The 23,868-nt window shown below is 40.3% G+C and overlaps 1 protein-coding gene across 1 annotated transcript; it reads right to left on the minus strand.

Moving 5' to 3' along the window:
• Positions 1-247: 247 nt before the first annotated feature.
• On the minus strand, positions 248-23,112 carry LOC110370640 (protein disabled). The gene is made up of 19 exons (XM_064038351.1): positions 22,048-23,112; positions 20,002-20,216; positions 18,298-18,441; positions 17,339-17,488; positions 14,003-14,194; positions 12,656-12,841; positions 10,634-11,209; positions 10,135-10,335; positions 9,500-9,657; positions 7,143-7,236; positions 6,471-7,069; positions 5,630-5,979; positions 4,961-5,122; positions 4,395-4,497; positions 3,407-3,799; positions 3,037-3,110; positions 2,818-2,899; positions 2,422-2,736; positions 248-1,921 (listed from the first exon to the last, which is right to left on the minus strand). Exons 1-19 carry the CDS (start codon positions 22,115-22,117, stop codon positions 1,537-1,539), a joined length of 4,449 nt encoding a protein of 1,482 aa, XP_063894421.1. The 5' UTR covers positions 22,118-23,112; the 3' UTR covers positions 248-1,536.
• Between the last annotated feature and the right edge of the window lie 756 nt (positions 23,113-23,868).

Genomic DNA, 23,868 nt, shown 5'->3' on the forward strand with positions numbered 1-23,868 from the left:
TAATAGTAACACTTTAAAACTAACTAGAATTTTTGTTTGTTTATGTTTTGATGTTGAAATTGTATGCAATAGGCCCATCCATACTTGTTATTTTGGACGAAAATGTCTGAAATACCTACCTAAATTGATTAAATTCATGTATTTTAAAATTCATTACATAGGTGCACATACTTGTGATTTATGAACACCTTTTGTACCCTATTTCTGGAAATAAATTATAATTATTAACATGCTAAATAAAAAACTCTTGTACTGTAATCTTCCTTTTATTACACTGCTGCACTGCTCTATAAAGATAAATATTAGCAATTTATGCACAAGTACACTGTGTTTCATGTCGATTATTGCTGAGCAAAATGTGATAATCTTGCTCAGCCATAATCGACGAACGCACTGGGGCCCGATTCTCCTAATTTTACGATTCAGTCGAGTCGATTCACATTCGACTGAGATTCAATCCCGACTCAATTACGATTGAAGCATATGTGGCATTCCGCTATTTTTTCTTTGAAATAAACGTTTTTATCCTTTTCTGTCATTCAATAATGAATCATTTTGTCTGCAAATGATTTACGATTGCAATATGATTGTAGAGCAAACTACCGTATAGACCAAAATCACCAAAATAGCAGACCAATCGCAAACCAATCGAATGTCGTTGGAATACGATTGGTCTTATATTAGTAGCAGAATGCCCGATATGGTTAAAACTGCTACTGCGATCATATTGCGATTCAATTTCTATTCGATTTTAACATTATTAACTTAGGAGAATCGGGCCCCTGTACTTGTGCATAAAATGCAATAAAAATGACCTATAGAATATACTGTAGTTTGAAACTCCCGCCCTAGCTTCTACTCTCTAGTTTTCGTGGGCGGAATATAGATGGCGCCGGCCGGTAAGGAAAAATTTCCTCATAAAATTTGTACGGAGTCGTTATTCTTCCCTTTAGGGTATATATGTTCTGTGATCGCAATGCGTAATGATGAAAAAGCCTTGCGTTTGAGAACGATTGTGAGGTTAATTTTAGACATTTATCTGGGATGGCCTATCGTACAGATTACACGAGATCCTTGATAAAATACTTAATTTCTATGGCAAGACTCTTTTCATTACCAATCCTCATTATGACTTTTATCTATACAATATTTCAGTACCTCTATTTGCATTTTCTCGCGTTCTAATACTTTGAAAATGCGCTATTAAATATTAATAAGCATATAAAAGATTTAGTAACACTAAAGTGGCCAGCACATAGCATTTAATCAAACACACTTTTCTCTTTCATCACAAAAAGGCAAATAGTTATAATATCATAATATTTTTTATGAAAAATTCGGTCTCGCAGCGAGACTTAACTTTAGGATCTTTGAAAGCGAGCCGAAAAATGAGTACGAAATAATGCAAATAGAGGTCACAATTCAGGCGCTGTAAGAAACGGAATGTCTAGTCTGTCTACAAGTTGGTATTAAAAATTCACTTATATAAAAAAAAACACTGTCAAAGATTTATTACATTATGCATTGATGTTCGCCTCACGCGTTATCGAACCCTTGAAAGTCTCCAGGCCAGTTCTCCCGTCTCGCGGCTCTATCAGATCCAGTGCAAGCGAAGAAAGCATCGCCCTCAAAGGGGTCAGATTCCCTGGTGAAGATATTAATGGAGTCGGACTTACGTATGTCGCGGGTGTTGGTGGTTGGGGGCGGACGCTGGCGCAGCGGGGGCAGATCCTCGTCCTCCTCGGCGATGGAGGCGGTGCGGGGGCGGGGCGGCGCGGCGAAGTCGTCCTCGAACATGGAGCGCGGCGACACGGAGTCGGAGTCGAAGCGGAACCGAGCGGTGCTGTGCTCGCTGTCCCGCGCGCGGGCACTGCTCGCGGATAGGGGGGATGCCGTCGCGTCTTCTGGCTCGAACGCGAATCTGACGTACATCAATCAATCAATAATTTTTATTTATTTCTCATCATCAAAGTACAAGAATTTGGTAGTACAAGTTTAAACATAGAGACTGGTGTCTGAAGTAGGTTTACCCTGTATTACAGAACACCAGTTTTACCCTCCGCTGGAACAAAAATTAGAAGACATATTGGTTGTGTCAGAGAATCAAACAAGGTTGTATGCATTTATTTAACCCTTAGAGCAAATGTCAATACATATGTCAGCTACTTCTAATTTTAAAGCACTCAATTTGACGCAATCTTGATTTAACGCAAAGGTAAACCAACATATGTAGATGTTTGTATTGCATTCACCATATAACAATGAACCCTGAGCATTGAGCAACCCTGTTCAGTTTATCGTAACGTATGTGATTGCTCACAGAACATCAACTCGGCTTATATGAATTTTCAATAAAATATGTTTATCTCACAACCACCAGACGCACATATTCCTACACCAAGAAAACAACATGACACATACCTAGTTCCTTCCAAAGTAGTATAAGGCGCCCTCTTCTTCCCAGTCGGCGTAGGCGTTTCTTGGAAGTCATTATCAAACGGTTCAGCATCTCTCTCTCTGGGTGAGAAGTCGTTAGAGAAGCGATAGTCTCTGGGCCTCCGTGCGTCGTCTCTGCGTACTCGCCGGCGAGAGTCTCTGACGTCTCGCGTGTCTCTGGCGTCACGAGTTTCTCTCACGTCACGGGATTCGCGCACGTCACGGGAACTGTCACGTTCCCGGGACGAGTCGCGTCTTGGAGCGGCGCGACGCGTCGACCAACCCAGAGTTGAGCCGTACCTGGAATATTACGTATTTTGATATAAATAATTATTGCTCATATGTAGATTTTAGGTTTTTTTTAAATTTTGTATAACCAACCTTCTTTCACTAGAATCTTCAGTCTGTCTCAATTCAGCTCGACGTCTCGTTTCCCGCCAGCCTAGCGACCCATAATTTCTATCTGAAATTAAAAAAAAATCCTTAAATTAAAAAAAAAAGTTTATAAATAAGGTTTTTTTTATAAGGCTAGTTCAACTTTGTTAAATGTTGCCCGGGTATATAATTCAGATAGATATTTACTATTAATATAATACTGACCGTCTCTCCTCCAGCGTTGGTCCGGCCACCGGTCTCTAGGCGACGACCGACCAGACCCGCACCCGTCACTGTAACTGAATAATACAACTTATTTTTATCAAAAACCTAAAAAACTATATTTTAGAGGTACTACATACTACTTTTTTATATTAAAATAATCTAATAAAAATTTTAAAATATTTATTGGTAACTAGGTATTTATTTTTGTTAATATTTTGACATTACCAGTTGGTGCATTTCAATTTCATCTTTGAGGAACCCTGACGTTTTAATCGATATTCGTTTCGGCAAAGCTTCACAAATAATACGCTTACAAATAACAAACAAAAATATTTAATATTCTTTGGCAAGGTTTACAAAATATACTCACTCCTCATCCTCATCATACGAATGCCTCGGCTTCCTATGTCTATCCCTGTCCTTATCTCTGTAGTCTTTGGGCAGTCTCTCTCTACTCCTAGAGTCTCTGTACTCTCTATCCCTGCTATACGTCCTGTCTCTATCCCAGGAGTCATTCTCTCTGTCCCTACTTCTTCTATCCCTTCTGTCTCTATGGTCCCTGTGGTCGCGTTCCTTGCTGACGTCGCGTCGGTCCCTGCCGCTGCCCGAATCCCTGGCAGAGTCCCTGCGGTCCCTTGCTGAGTCTCTGCCGTCCCTGCTCATGTCCCTCTCTCGGTCCCTCATGTCGCGTTTGTCTCTCAATTTGTCCTTTTCTCGGCCGCTGCCTGAGTCAAGACATTCTCTTGAGCCGGATGAGTTGTGTCTGGAAAATTATGAGAATAGTTATTGATTGGAAAAATCATCATCCTCCGAGCCTTTTTCCTAATCATGTTGGGGTCGGCTTCCAGTCTAACCGGATTCAGCTGAGTACCAGTGCTTTACAAGAAGCGACTGCCTATCTGACCTCCTCAACCCAGTTACCCGGGCAACCCGATACCCCTTGGTTAGACTGGTGTCAGACTTACTGGCTTCTGACTACCCGTAACGACTGCCAAGGATGTTCAATGACAGCCGGGACCTACAGTTTAACGTGCCATCCGAAACACAGCCAATGGTGTCTAAGATATACTTATTGATTGGAAAAATGTTGGATGGATTATTAAAGGTTACAAATTCAAAAGAGAGGAATGCCATTTATAAAGAGAGAATTATTAGATTTAAAACTGACTTTTTTCTGCAATAGTCTTTATTCTTGTCTCTTTTTTTCTGAAGTCCTCTTTACGAAATTATGATTCAGTACTGGGGATTTTTATGTCACATTAGTCAATTATTTTAAGTTGTTATAGAAATTTTTCAGCCATCCATTGCCATAAATTCAGAAGGGCAAAAAAATAATAATTACAAATTGTTATAATAACCTAGAATCTCTATCTCTATGTGAGGGCGGTCGCTGCAGCCGCGTGACAGGCGGCAACTCCTCGTCCCACGGAGACACGTCGCGAGATGACGATGATGTTTGTACTGGAATATATTATGTTTGTGAGATTAATAACAAACGCTGTAAATGTGTAAGTATTTTGTAAAGGCAAAAAAAAAATTATAATGGGCCAATGGGCAACTAGAATTAAACCTATTTATAATTTTTGACGTACATAATTGCTTGTAAAGGCTTAAATGAAATAAATAAATTTAACTTTGACTTTATAAAATTTTCAACGACAAATATTGTTAATTGGATAATATTTTTTTCAGGAAACTATAAAATGGTATGGATAATTTAGGATGCGTTTCCTTCAGATAACGATTTGACATGAAATTAAAAGTTCCGCGTCGATTTTCAACATGTTGAGGAACATCTTGTGCGTGAATTTTTGCCTAGTGGTCCATTAGAACAACGAACAATGCCTTTAAACAATTTATAAATTGAAATATAAATGTTTGAACACCATCATATAAAAACTTTAATGAATAATTTTATACATACCGATGGGCGCTCTAGCGGGCGGGTCGTGGTGCCTGGCGCGGCGCAGACGGAGGCGCGGCTCGGAGTCGCGCGAGTCGGACGACGCGGGCGACGCCGCCGCGCCGCCCAGCGCCGCCCACCGCGTGCCGCGCGCGCCGCCCACCACTGCACCGCCTAGCTTCTCTGTACATAGGTACATTGGGACTGTTTCATAAATGAAATAATTAAATAACGACTTGCCAAGAAAAAAAGACACTTATTTTCAGACAAAAGAAAATTAATATCTCCATATATTACGACTTCAAAATACTACAGAAACTTTTATATCACTATCGGTGTTAAAACGTGGCTCGGAGAAAAGCTAACTTAAACTTTGAACAAAATACAAAATTTGAAACTAACAGGCTAAACTTTGGTATGCGTGAAACGCAAACTAAAATTAAATTCCTGTATAAATAACACCAAGATGTGATCTACTAAAAGTGTCGTAATAATTTAATATGTCAGTTTGAAATTTTTGTGATTCTGGCAGGTGCGAAAATCATCACCTAATTTAGCTGTAAAACAACAAAATATCGACAAAAAAAACCATAAACAATTACCATTTACCACTTCTAAGCTGGAAACTAAAAAAAATACTGCACCAAATGCTACAGTTACAAATTTACCAAAAGGATTTCTTTAACATACCTTTAGTATCAGGCGAGGAGCCACTAACGACATCACTAATAGACCCTGTAGACAGTCTAGTGGGGGGAGCTAGATCCCTCACAGGCAAAGGTACTATTTCCACCTGAGGCTCCTTTATCTCTTCTAACTTCTTCTCCTCTATCTCCTTCACTATAGGACTCTTTCTAAACGCATCTTCCACGTGCGTGAAAGAGAGTGAACTGTTGTCGATACAGTCGAAAAAGTCGGAATTGTCGAAACCGTCGGATTTCTCGTCGGAACGCTTTCGTTCTTTCGGTAGTTCCGGAGGTAGCGACTCGAATTCGTCCTGTGGTGGTTCCGTTATTGTGATCTCACGGAGAGCTGCGTATCTGTAGAGTAATATAATTTATTATTTATTGTATTAATTATAGTAGCTTTATGTCAGACGTAACACCTATAAAAACTTATGGAAAGCAAATAAAGAATATGAATGAATATAATTTTTTTAAACTAAAAGAGAGAGAAATCTAGGGTAGATTTATACACAAAATATCGATAAAGCCCACCACTAATAGTTTGTTTTTTTAATTCGACAAATACATAGTTCAGGCTTATAGTCATGATGAAGACTCCTAATAAAAGCAAAAATATTTTTTTCTGCTCTCTGGTACTAATAGACCAAGGGGACCATAACCAAGGGGTATCGGGTTGCCCGGGTAACTGGGTTGAGGAGGTCAGATAGGCAGTCGCTCCGTGTAAAGCACTTGTACTCAGCTGAATCCGGTTAGACTGGAAGCCGACCCCAACATGGTTGGGAAAAAGGCTCGGAGGATGATGGTACTAATAGACATTTATACTTATTAGTTAGTAAAGTACATACCTATCATTAGTATCTTCATGTTTAACATCAACATGTCCATTATCTCTCGGCGACACACTTCTCCTAGACTTCTCAATCTGCAGCGTTTTCATAACAGACTTTATATCCTCTATCTTCGCGTCAATCTGCGACGGCTTCGGACTGACAGAGTTCCTGAACATATTGAACGAATCTAGCGTCAATTCATCCAACGTTTTTAAAGGACTTCTTGCGGGCTCCTTGCTATCACTTTCCCTATCTTGATTCGCTCGTATAAGATTCTCTATAGCTGTCAATTCTTTTTCATCCGAGTCCTGCTTCGGCTCAGACTCTAAGGCATCAATAGGGTCCAATATAGACTTAGCTTTTAATTCCTCTTCCTGTATTTCTCTAAACGCTGCATATCTATCGTATGAAGGATTCGCTTTCTTGTCGAAATCGTCGAAGTTAGCAACAAAAGTGTCATTTGTTTCTGCGGGTGGCGTGAAGTTGTCTTCGAATTGCGGTTTGAAGTCGTTTGTGACTGGCTTGTCGAGAATACCGCTTGGCGTTGATAACCCTGATACGGCTGTGATTGGTTTCTCTTTTTCCGTTTTAGCTGTTGATTCTACGTGTATATGCTGGAAAATAAAAATTATATGAAAAAAATATGTATGAAATTATAGTTTTGTGTAAGAGAAGAAAGGTACATACCGCTCTATCATTATCAGCTGCTAAATACGATCTGAGGTAATCGGTTAATTGAGGTAGAGTCATAGAAGACAGAGTTGTTGCAGGAACTCGCAACCTGGAATAAATAACATATCTATAAAGTGTGGATATTGAGGGTATGCGTATTTTGGGAGTAAACAAGTAGCATAAAGGGACATGTTGAATGATATGGTCTACTCAATAATCGGTATCCTTACTAATATTATAAATCGGAAAGTGAGTTTGTTTGTTTGTTTGTTTGTTTGTTCCGCTTTCACGCCGTAACTACTGAACCGATTGCTTTGAAATTTTGCAGACGTAAAGTTAGAAGTCCGGATTAAATAATAGGGTACTTTTTATCCCGAAAAAAATTGATATTCCCGAGGGAAAACCAAAATATTGTTTGCTTGATGGATGGATTGTAGATGGCGCTGTGTGTTGAATCCTCGAAAATGAGGAATTCCCGAGGGATGACGTACAATTTGTTTTATCGTCTTAACTGTTTTTTTTTACATCTACTTATCCTGAAATAACTATAATTCAACGAATTACTAATTGGTATATGTATTAGTTAAGTTATTTAGTTCTTGAGGTATGCGATAGATGGCGCTGGGTGTTTTTAAAACGTGGTAACGATGTGTTTTTAAAATACGTAAGAAGTGGAATGATAGCTTTTTAAAACGTGGTGACGTTGTTTTTTTTAAGATACGTAAGAAGTGCAATGATATCTCGCGCTTTAACCTGTAGCTCATTGTTCAATCGCGAGCTTCCCGATAACTCGATAGATGGCGTTGTGCTTTTCTGTATCGCGGTGTTAAGGTTCGCCGCGAATTAGTCTTCTTAAGGTGTTTTGAAATCAGTGGGGCCCAGTAGGGCCAGGGCCAGCCGGGGCTGCAGGTTGTTCGAAAGAGTTACCGCGGCCCTGGTATATAAAAGGCCTAGGACGGAACACGACAATTTTAGTCAGTAAGAGTCTGACACTCCCTCACCGCTGCTAACCCACAGCGGGAGGGGTCTTTTGATGATTTTCTTATAGTTGCAGTAGATTTATACCGCAATATAACCGAATTCCACGCGGGCGAAGCCGCGGGCGGAAAGCTAGTATCGAAATAACCAGACCACAACGGATCGTCGAGGGAATTTCCCGAACCCCGACTCATTCGAGGCAAATACGCTGTCTAACGTAGGCAGACTACTTTCACATCAGAAACATGTCAAAATAATTGGATTTCCGTATCTTTTTTTGGGTTTTGGCCGCCTTTTTGGCAAGATATAGGTTATTGGCAGCGTTTTTGTAGTAACAATAGTTACATGATGTACCTGTGTGCCAGTTCGTCCATGGTGCACGTGAGCAGCTGGCTGAGCGTGATGTCGAACCGCCGCGCGGTGGGCAGCGGCGGCGGCGCGGGGGTCAGGTACTCGTCCTCGCTGCTATTGTTACATGATGTACCTGTGTGCCAGTTCGTCCATGGTGCACGTGAGCAGCTGGCTGAGCGTGATGTCGAACCGCCGCGCGGTGGGCAGCGGCGGCGGCGCGGGGGTCAGGTACTCGTCCTCGCTGCTATTGTTACATGATGTACCTGTGTGCCAGTTCGTCCATGGTGCACGTGAGCAGCTGGCTGAGCGTGATGTCGAACCGCCGCGCGGTGGGCAGCGGCGGCGGCGCGGGGGTCAGGTACTCGTCCTCGCTGCTATTGTTACATGATGTACCTGTGTGCCAGTTCGTCCATGGTGCACGTGAGCAGCTGGCTGAGCGTGATGTCGAACCGCCGCGCGGTGGGCAGCGGCGGCGGCGCGGGGGTCAGGTACTCGTCCTCGCTGCTATTGTTACATGATGTACCTGTGTGCCAGTTCGTCCATGGTGCACGTGAGCAGCTGGCTGAGCGTGATGTCGAACCGCCGCGCGGTGGGCAGCGGCGGCGGCGCGGGGGTCAGGTACTCGTCCTCGCTGCTATTGTTACATGATGTACCTGTGTGCCAGTTCGTCCATGGTGCACGTGAGCAGCTGGCTGAGCGTGATGTCGAACCGCCGCGCGGTGGGCAGCGGCGGCGGCGCGGGGGTCAGGTACTCGTCCTCGCTGCTATTGTTACATGATGTACCTGTGTGCCAGTTCGTCCATGGTGCACGTGAGCAGCTGGCTGAGCGTGATGTCGAACCGCCGCGCGGTGGGCAGCGGCGGCGGCGCGGGGGTCAGGTACTCGTCCTCGCTGCTATTGTTACATGATGTACCTGTGTGCCAGTTCGTCCATGGTGCACGTGAGCAGCTGGCTGAGCGTGATGTCGAACCGCCGCGCGGTGGGCAGCGGCGGCGGCGCGGGGGTCAGGTACTCGTCCTCGCTGCTATTGTTACATGATGTACCTGTGTGCCAGTTCGTCCATGGTGCACGTGAGCAGCTGGCTGAGCGTGATGTCGAACCGCCGCGCGGTGGGCAGCGGCGGCGGCGCGGGGGTCAGGTACTCGTCCTCGCTGCTATTGGTCGCTGCTGAGGAGAGGCGGGGCTTCATGCTGCGGTCAGCCTACAAACAACATTTCATTTATTTATTTACACGAGAAAATAGATGGTTGACGACAATATACATATCATCATTTTCCGAGCCTTTTTCCCAAACTATGTTGGGGTCAGCTTCCAGTCTAACCGGATGTAGCTGAGTACCACCGCTTTACAAGGAGCGACTGCCCTATCTGACCCCCTCAACCCAGTTACCCGGGCAACCCGATACCCCTTGGTTAGACTGGTGTCAGACTTACTAGCTTCTGACTACCTGTAACGACTGCCAAGGATGTTCAATGACAGCCGGGACCTACAGTTTAACGTGCCATCCGAAACACGGTCATCGGTGTCTAAGATATAGGTACTTAGAAAGTACATACAAACTCAGAAAAGTTGCATTGGTACTTGCCTGACCTGGAATTTAACCCGAGCTCTCATACTCGGGAGGTTGGTTCTTTGCCCTAGTTTTAACACATATAAATGCAAAGTAAATCATCATTACCAGAGGTTCTCTCCTCATCGCAGGCTTAGGCAGTGGGGGCCCAACGTCTTCGTCTTCGTGATCATGTGGGGGCCGAGGCGGGGGCCGGGCGGCGGGCAGCTCCCCCACCTTCTTGGGCGGCAGTGGGGGCGGGGGCGACGCACCGTCCGCGCTCAGCTTGTGTGCTTGAGGACGCTGCCGGACTGAACTGCTTTCGGTGTTCTGCAAAAATAGATTGTAGGCACTTGCAGACAAGGACGTTCTAGAAAATTGTCCGGCTTTTCGATTAGCAAAAACTATTGAACACGTATCTTTTATTCAAAATTCACTAGCGGATTTTTTATGTTACAGTCTTTCAAAATTCGTACGAAACAGGAACGTCAAACACGGAAAAAAACACGTGTCCAATATGTTTTCTAATCAACACCCCTGCATTAGGGAGGTAACTGTACTGGATGTGTCCTGAACTAGCAATGTGAGTTAGCATGACGGGAGCGTGTGAAGTGGGACAGACACCTACCTGTCTCTGCAGCCGCGGCGACTTGGGCGCGGGCTCCGGCGGCAGCGACACCTGCAGCGGCCCGTTGAACACACTCTTGCCGTTCTCCAGCGGCTCCGACTTATCCTCCTTGCTCAGTTTGCTCTTTAGCTCATCCACTCTCAACACACTCGCCTTCGGGAACTCCTGCATACTCGTAAACGGATCGTCTTTGAAGGAATCCGAAAAGGGATCAGTGTTATCGAAGGGATCCGTCTCCGCGAAGGGATCTGACGAGAAAAAGTTGCCAGTGAACAGGGCGGTCTGCGTCGGCTTGACGATCGCTACCGAGCCGCCCGAGTGCCGCGACAGTGACGTCATCGTCGTCGCCGGCCCGTAATGCTCTATCTTAGTGTCTGTGGTCACCGGCAATATGTCTGATATTAGACTCTGTGTCGACACGAGGTCTTTGAGCACTTTCTTTGGCGGATTTTTGAGCTCCTGAAAGAAGAGTTTTTTGTCAACGTAAGGTTTACTCCGGCCGGTGCCGAGGGGGTCTAGTTCCGTGAATACGTCGTAACTGAGCGACTGCGTCGTGGACGCGCCGGGCTGGCATACCTGTAACACAGCCAGTCACCATAACACTAAGTATATGTAGACGTGGAGCGCAATTTTCATTTAAAAATTCAAGAATTACTCGATCGTTGTCGTGATGCGAGTAATCCATAAGCATGTTTTTATTTTCAATAAACAAAAAATTGTTCTACAATGATGAAAGCGTGCGTCTAACACATAACCGTAGAGTGCGTCTCTTGTGCGGCTCCGGGTGAGTACACGTGCGGGGTGGGCAAGGCTCGCTCGCGGACTGGCACGCGCGGCTCGCGAGTAGCGTCATGCTTCGGGTAACGGTTCTCGGTACGGTAAAGTTAAGCGTCACGTCCACATAATTCAGTCTTATAGCATACAGACCAGACGTCACAGCGCAGGGAGCTACAGCTACTCGTGAAATGTTATTGTGAAATCAGAATACTACATTCTTTATGTAGTTTAAATAGAACTGACAGGACATTTATTAAGAACTGATTTAAACATATTTCTCTTTTGGTCGCAATAATATTTCACGTGAATGTATTTCAAGCGGTAATAATAGATGTCATGCACTATAGGGTACTAAAACAGTAAATCACTTACACATTACATGAAAATAAAGTACACAGCTTTTGCCAAAAATAAGTACACATCTACAGGTAAACTTTAATTAAAAAATAAGTATGTATTACATCTGTTCAAACTGTTTAGTACATAAATTAGGATATATTTAGGCATTAATAGTTACACCTTATTGTATAAATATAATATCATATTTCTCTATTCAATTTTCATGTTTCCCCACTAAGTGATAAAAAAATATTGCTGTGGCAACACTATTTAGTCACTCCAATAAAAATTATAAAAATTAGAAACCTTTAAAAAAACATTATTTATCAACAAGTGGAGAGACATACATTTATTCCCGATCTCAAACTGGCAACACTGTATTCCAAACTTTAGGCCAGTTGAAATCGCGACACGTAACAATAATATAGCATATCACGGGAGGCAGGCAACATTACATCCTTTAATATCACATTGCAATATAATATTTTCTAATTTATATAAAGTAGCTCATTAAAACCCTTCGGGTAATGACAATGAGTGACAATCCCCCTCATTCATACAATAACTTCAGCTTTGCCCTCATTTAATCGACATGCAAACTGAAAAGACAGGTAATATTTCTGCATATAAAAAATAATAATTAACCATTTAGGAACAGGAGGGGGGTTTGAGCCCTTAACATAAGTTTTTGCACAGGTAAATGCATACCAAATTAGCAGTGGTCCTCAAAACGATTTCTTGCCACAGACTATCACAGATTTTTTTGTTCCAAGTACGTTCTTTGGAATAACTACCCCATACCAATATTTTTTTTTACTCATGGCAACACTACACAAAAACTTGTATCAAGGGCTTTATCCTACAATAACATTTTACATCTACATTTCTAAGACATTCCCCACTTACCGGCGTATCGCTGAGATTATCAACGAGTGCGGGGGTCGGTTCGAACTCGGCGGCCACTGTAGCCAGGTCGAAAGGTAGTGCTGGCGCCGCCTTGCCGGGGCTGAACACCCCGCGGGGGACGGACGGCGCGGCTGATGTGCGGCCGCGGGTTGATGACCCCGTAGGAGGAGGGGGTAGGAGACCCTTCTGGAAGGAATTTTATACTTAAAAGAAGAAAGCCACTGGCATATCACAGATATATGTACAGCCTTACTACAAAAACTTAAACATCTGTTTAACACTTGCATAAAAAAAGTGTGGTTGCAAAACAGACCTTATTTCGTATTATCGTTTTATCTGTATTTTTTTTAGACAAGTCTTAAACTGACGTTTAAAAGTTTTTGTGGTACGACGGATAATGTTTAAAATAACATAAAACTACTGAAATAATGGTCTAATGCATAAGATAATGTGTGGAGAAAGTGGTGCACATAACACAGACAATTTATCGACTCAAAATTGGAATTATGTACATTTTGACTGTTTTTATCTAAACCGGTTGGAGATAGGCGTATTTCGTTGGTACTCGGTACTGCTTTTGCTGAGAAAAATAAGCCCATAGCCGACTCACATACAGACCTTCCTTATTTACTAATTCCTATTTCTCATTGAGTGACTTACAGGACTAAGAATTTTATCATAAATTCTAATTTTAGTGTGCATTCGTAAATCCATCATAGTGGCATACTGCCAAGTGCAAAGAATTTCAGATTGAGTAAATAGTACATTATACATAAAGAAACGTATATAAATGCCAAACTAGCATTAAACATTTATTGCTGTTTAGCAAGATCTAAGATTGTGGCCTTGTTGGACTATAAAACGTTTACATATGTAGTTTATTTTATGAATTTATCCTTAACTACTTAAGAGCAAATGACCAGAGCTACATGCTTTGCTGCATGCATTTTGCTTTGGTGTGAAATCAACAATAGACCCCTGCTGTGGGTTAGCAGCGTGAGAGAGTGTCAGACTCTTACTGACTAAAAACTATTATGCTCCATCCTAGGCCTTTTATGGTCTCTGTACACAGCGGGCGCGGCGCGGTGGGACGGGACGGCGACGCGACACAATGTACTAGATCGTCGCGTCGCGTCGCGTCGAGCGGGACGGGTCTGTGTGGCGGCCTCAGTAATATCTGGTACATTACAACTGTGTGTCAGTGTCGCGTCGCCGTCCCGTCCCGCCGCGCCGCGCCCGCTGTGTGCAGAGACCTTTATGTACCAGGGCCGCGGTAACTCTTTCGAACAATCCCGCAGCACCTACATGCCGGTCTTACGGGTGGTTTTAGTTAGTTACAAAACTGACCTGCGTAGGCAAAGCCGTGAAGGAATCTCCAAAGGGGTCATTGGAAGGCGTCAGACCCTCAACTTGCGTGAGTCCTCTTCGAAGGGAACTGAGTTCCTGTTCTAAGTCCACCAGCTCAGCCACTCCACCTTCAGCACCGACGTCTGCGGTCTTGGACGTGGAGGAACTGGTCTCCCCCACTGAGGTGATGCTCTGAGAAAGATTTCGAAACTATCTTTGAAATTAGTTATATCCTTGGAAAGTGGTTCAGATCTCGTAATAGGGCTGCTAAGTTATTTGGTAATATTGATTCAAGAGATTTTGCTAATAATTACTAACACCTGTAACCAAAACAATCAATACAATATAGATTACTTTACTTTACCAAAGCGAGTTTGTTTGTTTTTTTTTTATAAAGTATGTAATTAGGATACATAACGGAAGCTGTGTTAATTTGATACATATCAAACGGAACAGTCCAATGTCACATGTTCATTCTCCTTTTTAACGCACTACATGATGATGACTCAAGTCATCAACATTATTCATAAACCGAAATGCCGCAACCAAAAAGGTTTAATTAGTCACTCTGTAGGCAAGTGCAAATATATGAAAAAAAAAAATGCAATACCTAAGATCCTCATAACAAACAAATATCAACTTTACACCCCATAGCTTTAGCGCATATTTTTCATTGACGCATCAAACTAACCTATCCTACAAAAGGGCTATGTATGTAGAGGTATATAAACAAGGACGCAAGCGGTCATTGCCTCGTCACTATCACAATAATATCCTGTTATCAGAAGGCCTCGACCATGACATGAGGAACTCTATCCGATACAAAGAAACTACCTTCATTGATAAAGGAAGACAGCCGTTTTATTGTTCTGCATATCTTGTTAAGATATGCCAGGATGTTAACACGTAAGGATAATGTCTTAAGTTATTGTTTTGTAGATGTTAAGTAAATAAAGTCGGTAGATCGCCAATTGCCATTTCAATATAATCATCAAATTGATAGAAATATCAAAGCCGTAAAAGAAATACATGTTACCGTTGCACTTAAAATGCGATAAATGGTAGACGAGCGATAATTCTAGAAATTAGAATATTTAACTGTTTTAGAAATAAAATATTCATTTTACAAGTCCCATTTTCATTCAGTATCATGAACGTACCTCAAGTTTTCAATATTTTTGCCATATTCATGAATCATAATCGCAGACATCTAATCTCTCTAATAATACAGTCAAAGTCAAAGAATACAATCAAATCGACCTTTACTGTGAAATTATTTAGCATTAAAACGAAACTGCTTTTGCATGTCTCGGAGTCTCAGATTTAACTTTTAACAAATCGCGTGGGATGTGAAAATAAACGCTAATAAATGCAAGCCATGAAGTTTTCATGAAATTACCATGACAATCGTACCTACGGCATTTGGGAATTAAATTGTAGTTCATTTATGTATATTTGTCTTGTTTTATTATTATTTCACAGTGAAAATAGTGTTGTATATTGTGAAAGGATAAATTGCTTAGGCAATATTAAAACTTGAATACTAGGGAAACAAAACGATACTTGAATTTGTAAAGAAATCCATATAAAGGCCAAAAATGTTGATGGCAAATTACTCTATTGTATTTGCATCCTATAGTACTAAATCTTTAAAGTCAGACTTAGCACTAATAATATACCTACAGCTCACACATACATGCTAATCACCTGAGCATATAACTCCACTATTTTAAAACAAAAAGGTTATAGAAAAAAGATCAAAATAGAATCTACGAGAATTTGTAACCAGCCTGTATCAAGCAGAAGAAGGAAGAGTATTTATGCACATTAATTTGAATAAAGAACGAGAGAGAATGAGTCAGCGTAATCATTGCTCATGAAATCTGAGATAGGAATTAAAGGTTAATGAATAAATCACACCAATTAGCGTAGGCGAAGGAATAACTATACTAATCAAATGATGTAAGTGTTAAGAATATCACAGTTCAAAGAGAACATGATATTATATTAAATAGTAACCTGCAATCTAAATTAATATAAGAAACATTTTATTTGTTTGTATCCGAAAATACAGCACTGATTTGAAAAATTTTCACTGTCGGAAAGCAACAGTATCTCCAAGTAACATGGGCTATATTTTATCCGGGTGCAAACGCGAGAAAACAGCCAGTATTTATCATTATTAATTAAGAAATTCACATAACTTACTAAAAAGCTTTCTAAATAGACTTCCATCAGGATCACGCAATAAACAAAACACACAATATAAGCAATCACAATAAACACTGGACCTTCTTCATCATAGACCATCCCGCGTTACAACCCTCATCTTCTAAGACTCATTTCACAATGAATCGAAAAGACCGTCGTCCTACCCAAGCTTGTTGGTATTCAACGAGAAGTTATCCGATGTTTTGCCGTCTCGATTCAACAATCGAGTACACAATCAAATCGATGATTGCTTATAGGTACGCACTATGTTATCTAGTTTTGGACACTTTGTTTTGTAAATTCAAAATTGGAAAAAATTACAAATACCTAATTCTATAGATGCTTAGTTGTTTAGCAGTTTAGGTATGCAGTATTTGGTGGTATTAGTGGTTCTAAAACACGCGAAAAGTCTAGTTATTTGCCTAAACAAGCATGAGTCTACGCTAGTTTGGTTTTGATTCCGACATTGTTTTCAAAACAGTCGTTTAGAAATCTTTGGTACGTTAAATATGTTTATGAGTTTAAAATACTTGGTTAGGTTCATGTGAATATTTTGGGGCTGGCCGTATAATTTAGAAGACTTAGGGTATACTCCCATGGTCCTAAATTACTTAGTTGGGAAAACTTTTATGAGCTGTATAGAAGTAAGTAATATTTATCAATGTAGCGAGTGTGACACGCGTCCACGTAGCGTAAAAAACGTTCCATTCATGAACTCGTGTCAGCGTGCACTTATTTGCAATGATAGAACACCGCACCTCTAATGATCTCTTGTCAGTTGTGTGAATCATAATCTTTATTTTCGCATGTTTTTCTTTACTATGTAAACCTAAAGGCGACATTATCTATACCTTTACTAATGTTATAAAGCTGAAGCGTTTGATACCATGAAAACTGATTAGAAAAATAGTTCAGTGTTAGAAAGTTCATTTATCGAGGAAGGCACCATGCCACCAGCGGTGAAACCTTAGACGGCACCTGGTTTTTGATAAATCATTCTTCTTTTGATCAATCAATCTTTTGAAAGTCCCAATGCTGGACATAGGCCTGTTCTCTCTCAGAGATTAAGTTAATCACCACGCTTACTCAATGCAGGTTTTAAATAATTTTAATGCTTGTAATTACCTTAGTTTTGCTCTCAGTGGAGGCGTTGGTGGCGTGGCGCACCAGGCTACTGGTAACAGTCTTGCCTTCCAACTGCTGCTTTGCCATCTCCACTTCTTTCTTCTTCAGCTCAAATACCACTTGGAATAAGTCTCTCATTGCTATTACTACCTAGAATACAAAGATTGTATATGATAGAATAAAATTTCGGATCTCGGATCTCGGATTTCGGACTACAAACGGAAAATAACTTTAAAAGTAAAACAATAAAGATGAATAGAATTAAGGATCAATGAGAAGTAAAGAAACAAACAAAAAATATGAATCTAAAATTGTCGGTCGTAGGTGGCGACAAAAAGTTGTAACTAATCAAATCATATGGAGAGTTCGTTGACCTTTGATGAGGATAACTAATGTAATATAAACTGTTGTTAATTGTACCCCATAACACTAAGTTAATCGCCCAGGCTCCACAAAAGCGGAGCAGAGCGGAGTTTATAAGCAAACAATATAATTTCGTTATACATACATCTCGTTTCCACCTACTCATTAGTATCCCTTATAGGTTTATGCGGTTATTTAGACAAGCAAGCAGACTTCATGGTCTGAGTTGTGTTTGAACTAGACGAGGCTAATCGATAGCCTCTAATCCTACACTGAATCTAATAGATACAATCGTAATAATGTAATCTCAATAGTATTCATTCATAACTTTATAGGAATGTGACGTGATTTCTGCGTATCACAAAAAAATTGTAAAGGAAAGTAAGTAAATTAGGAAGCAGGATTTTCTGACAGTATCACACTTTCTTACAGTAGGGTATGCTATTTAAATAATCATACTCAATTCATCAACTGATGTTTGTAAGGTTATGATGCTGTAAGCAAAGCAATCATTTTGTCTTTTAAAAGGACTGCTGTTTTGCAGCCAGGTAATAATGACTGATTTTGAGTAGCTCATATAATAATTTCCAACTTACTTGACTAGCAGCTTTATCAGTCTTGATGCCAAAGAATCGGTGGCCGGTATCGGGGGAGCCGAATATGTAGCCAAACGCCCTGGAGTCCGTCATGTCTTGTGCTATGAAGGATATCTTGTGCACCGGGTGGTGGTACAGCGAGTCCTGGGTACAATGTTGGTAATGGTAAGTTTGGTGACAAATATTGGGTCCAACATTTTGGACCAATGTTTCTGGTATAAAGATTGAGGGAGATTAAGACAGAGGAACATCAATCTGCAAGGAGGGGGATATTTTTGACAATATTTTTATGTATTGTATTGGCAATTGTTCATTGTGAGATAAAGGAATACACATTTATACATAGGATAACGAAATATACTTCAAGTATGATGACTATGTGACGTGATTTGACGAGCACTTTTGAACAAAAAGATGATTTATTAGATCGATTTGCGACTTTATTTTACACTAGCCGTTTTCCCGCGGTTTCACCCGCGTCCCGTGGTAACTACTGCCCGTACCGGGATAAAATATAGCGTATGATAATGTAGCTTTCGAATGGTGAAAGAATTTTTAAAAACTGTCCAGTAGTTTTTGAGCCTATTCATTACAACCAAACAAACAAACAAAATTTTCCTCTTTATAATATTAGTATAGAAGTATAGATCATGATTCATAAATAGTAGATGCTATAGGTTGGACTTTAAACATTTGCAGCCAATGTTGGTTTAGCTTGCCGCAAACTCGAAGGTTACCTAAGCGTACATCTACAGTGTTAATACAAAATGCAAACGCAAAACTTTACACGTAGCTCACTGAACATATAGACCTATTTGCCCGTAAATAATCTAAAACATTCATAGTAAGTATAATAGCTATTTTTATTACACATCCCTTCACTTCACGCTTGGTTAAGCGGATTAGTGATCACAGATTTTATAGAACATAGAAGAATTCTAGTTTATATCCTGCTGACCTATTTTGCTAATGGCTTTTGCGTGACACGTGTCGGCCACATCTGGTTTATAGAACAGGGTATGGGTAAGTATAAATCGTATTTACGAAGACATAAACAGTACAAGGAATGATTAGACAGTATAGTGCTCAGATCCGCTTTGGTCGACTACGAAACCAATGCTACGTAGGTAACCAATTATATAAAATCTTGCTACGAATCCAGAAACGTAGCAGGATTTTTTAATAAGGTTGTAAAAGTCATGAAGAACGATTAAAGGGGTTCAACCGTGAAATAGTAACGCACATACCTACACTGTTTACAAAATCTGCCGACTGACTGTTTACAAAATTTTAAAAAATAATGCTAAAATATTATCGATAATAATTAATGTCTATTTAGTCTGTCTGGATAGTTTCGTAGCAAGAAAAATAAATTGTTCTTACATAACTGGTTACGTAGCGTTGGTATCGTACTCGGCTGAAGCGTACTGATCATAGGGGTCAGGACTCAACTACGGAACTAAACATTTTATGGATACTTCCCTTTTCAATCAAGCACCTATACCTATCTAGGTTTTATTTAAAGAGGACCAAAGGTATTCTAACCATAAAAAGTAAAGGTGTAGAACCCAAAATCCAAATTCTGAAAATCCAGAAGTAGCAGCCTTCAATTTGGACGGATTATTATAAAGTCTTCGATTTGCAAAATAAATAAGATTACATGATAACTCCTGTAACCTTGCTAAATTCATAAACAATACATACCCCAGTCTTATCATCCCGCAGCCTCAATCCATCAATAGCAACATGAACTTGTATCCTCTGCTTATGTTCTCCAGCGGCTCGTATGGCCATCTTCAGGTCGGCCAGCGCCTCCTGGCACATCCTGTCTCCCCGGGCCTCGGGCACTTCCAGTACCCCTATCAGCTTGGCGCGAAACGATACGCCCTCGCCTAAGAACCGGCCCGGCTCGTTCTTGTCTGTTTTGAGTTAGGAATAACATGTATTATAAGTTTTAAAGGCTGTATACATTTGTTAAGACCTCTTATGGATAAACTTTTTGGATCAACGATGTAGTCATTTGAATTTGGAATAGATTGCCCTTATATTTAGGCATCGAAGTCGTCTTACGTAAACGTGAGATACTGTTGATTTGATTGTCTTGGGTTCTCACCTCTGAATCGAAGGGATAAGTTTATTTTTGTAGTCAACGTATGCCTATGTAGCTTGTAAGACTGACACTCAAGTTGTATCTTACAACGGGCAATGACTTGAACTTTAATGCCAATGCCGTTCAACGACATTGTTTCAGTATAAATCAGGAGTTCACATAAATTACATCGATAGTCGGCATTATCAACCCGATCAAACATCGTCGAAGTAAAAGCATCGTAAAGCGAATCGTAAACAATACCAGTTACAAAATAAGCAAGACAACCAGCGATCTAAATATAACAAAGCACATTAGTAGAGCACAAGTGCACACACATAACAGTTGTTTGTATATCACCTTTGCTAATTAGACTTCTCGATTCAAACTTTTTCAATGTCATGTTTTTATTTTCACACTTTTTTCTAAAACGCACAGACACGACTGAAGTTCAGCGCAAAATAAAATTGAGCGCGGGTGTCCTATTTTGGCCCCTGTTTACGGTGCATCATTCCCAGTTAATTGAATATCCTGTTTTTAAATTTAGAACCACGATTGTCGCGTACTGGCTGGTACCTGTTGGCTGTGACCTCTTTGCACTGAAGATTCACATATTTTTAATTTTCGCTTTCACAAATGTGAGGAAACAAAAATACTTCAAGAATGTTGTATGCATTTTGCGCAATCATTGCATACATATACATAGATAGGTATGTTATTGACGAAAGAACATGCTTTGTTATTGAGCATAAGGTGTTAGGCTAGTCGCGGAATTTGAAGTTACATTGTTAGAGTTCTATTTACGGAATGTGAGAGAAGTGTGTTGATTCTAAACCTTTATAATCTGCTACAATCTGCAGAAATGCAACAACATTGCAGATTTTCCTAATCGTTGTTGATTTATACAGAACCAGCAAACATTGTAACATAGTGCCGTACCTTGCGATACACTTTATAAGATAACGTGTGCGGACATCCGTTTAACATAGCAAAGTCATCACGACAAGAATGGACTTTATATTAACTGGCGTAACATGTATTAAACGTATACATAGTGTGCTCTGTTCATTCTCAATTGATATGTAAGTGTAGCGGACAAAGATTTTAACGAATACAGAGTAGCGGCAGTAATTAAAAATAATAAACGAAGCAGACAACAGGAATATTAAGGAGTAACTACATGCGATGACATTGATACGAATAATACGTACATACGTAGATACACACACAAGCATGACAGACGTACGTAAGGACAGATGTACTCACCGAACTGCCGCAAGAGATGCTGGAAATGACACACCTGCATAATTTCCCGTACAAACCGACAAATAGCAAGTTATGGAGTTAGTCCCCCCGACGCACCACCGCTCCACATCCGCCACGGGCCCACAACACACCCTCTGTCCAAAACACCACGGGGGTCACTAATTATGACATGGACTAGCCCTCGCCTGGCAAGTCCACCTGGCGTTAGTAGGTGACAGTACGCAGCCGATCCATGCACATTACAACATAAACCGCAAAATATAATAAAGCTAGGATATGCGAAACGTGGTCGGGAACATTTAGCGCTATCTAATAACACCGCATTACCGTAATATGAAAAGTATAGAAAAACATCGTGGTCGGGAAGCTGGTCGATCTAAACGTTACGGACTCACATTTGCAAGGGCTGGTTTTCTTACGAAGGGTTTGCATTGGAAAGTCAGTCGGTAACTTGTGATTGAACATCGGTAACTTTTTATATCTTCACTGAAATACAAATTATACACTATTGGAACACACTCCACATCGTTGCGCGACTACATTACAGGCACTGTTCATATGAAAATGCAATATATCCAAGTTTCACTATGTGACTTATTGATTTTTACGTAGTCGTTCGCAATAGGTGAGGATGCGTGAGGAGGCGGCCGCGGTCCGGCTCACATGATGGCGAGACACGGCCGGAGACGAGTGAGGCAGGAGCACTAGATATTACGTGGATTTTAACATGAGTGTATAATTGGGATGGCAATGGAGGGTCGCAGCGGCGGCACCACATGGGCGCTCTCCGGCGGCGGCGCGCGCAGCCCGGCGCGCTCCCCTCGCGCCGCTGTCGCGCGCAACCACCCCTAATCAATATTCGCTCCCGATCTCTACTTCGTACAACTTTTATGGTTCCCTTCAATGAAACAGTGCTCAAAATTCTGTGTCGGGACTTGTTAATATTAATGCGAGTTTTTCATTATTTTTTGCGAGTCCTTTAGATGGCACTGTATTGTTATGTAAAAGGGGTTTAACTGCTTACGATACGACTTATGAATAATTATATATTAAATGATATCAAGTACCTACTGTTGAAATTTTATTGTTTATCAGTATTCTGTAAGATAAAATGAGAAGTAATCCCTATGCTGATGGTGCCACCTCAGTAGTAGATAAGATAGTGAGAGTTAAAAGGAAATGGGGTAGTAACATGTAGATAGGAATATATCTATGACCACCAACACCACAAATAAATTATCATTATGACATTGATGATAATAAATTAGGTCCCTATGTAGTCAAGCCTTCATGCTTGTAATTCTATGCTATTAATATTCTGTAAATAATTATTATTGAACTTTGCTTTATAAGTACACCAATGATAGATGTTTTATTTATGTAGGTTTGTTATAGTAATAAAATGTGTTTATATATAATACCATTATTATGTAATTGGATTTTATTATATGAAACTAGATATTTGTTTAATTTGCAGATTGTTTACAAAATTATACAGAAAAAATTGTAATAGAGAATCTCCTTTTTGGGAAGTTGGTTTAAAAAAAAGAAATAATTTATTTTAGAGTTGAGTTACATTTTTAGAGCCAATTAAAATTTACATTCTGTTTAAGCTTGATTCCGACTCAGTTATACTAAACACTATTGTTACTTCATTTGGTTTATTGTTTTAGTTGAGATTTAGTTGGGTTTCCATCTTAATGTCGATTGAAAAGAAAAATGTTCCATGTAGTACAGTGACAAACAATACTGTAACCAGAGCATGTATTAAGAAAAAAGTTTAGGAAATCTAAGAAGTAATGTATTAAAATTATACCATTATTTTATAATATACTTTTTCTTAGGACCTGAGATGACCTAAATAATCTTATGAATACAGATACATGAGTTATTCTCCTATAACAATAAAAAGTCCTAAAAGTTGATGTAAAAAACTAAGTATGAGCATCTGAGGATATAAAACTAAGTGAAATGGTTAAGAATGTAATATAATATACCTTCGTTAAGTCAATGGTAAACCGGAATAACCGGAAGGTTATATTTTTTAGTAAAACATACTTATTTACAATACCGAGTCGGCGTTCTTGACTTACAAGGCCGTCTGTTCTGTTGAATATTTAAAACTAATTTATACGTAACTATAAACTAAGTTAGGGCAAGTATATAAAAGAAAGTTTACCTTTATTAACAGCCATGATCTAAATAAAAGATCCTCC

This window comes from Helicoverpa armigera, chromosome 15, assembly GCF_030705265.1.
Source record: "Helicoverpa armigera isolate CAAS_96S chromosome 15, ASM3070526v1, whole genome shotgun sequence".
Lineage (NCBI taxonomy): Eukaryota > Metazoa > Arthropoda > Insecta > Lepidoptera > Noctuidae > Helicoverpa > Helicoverpa armigera.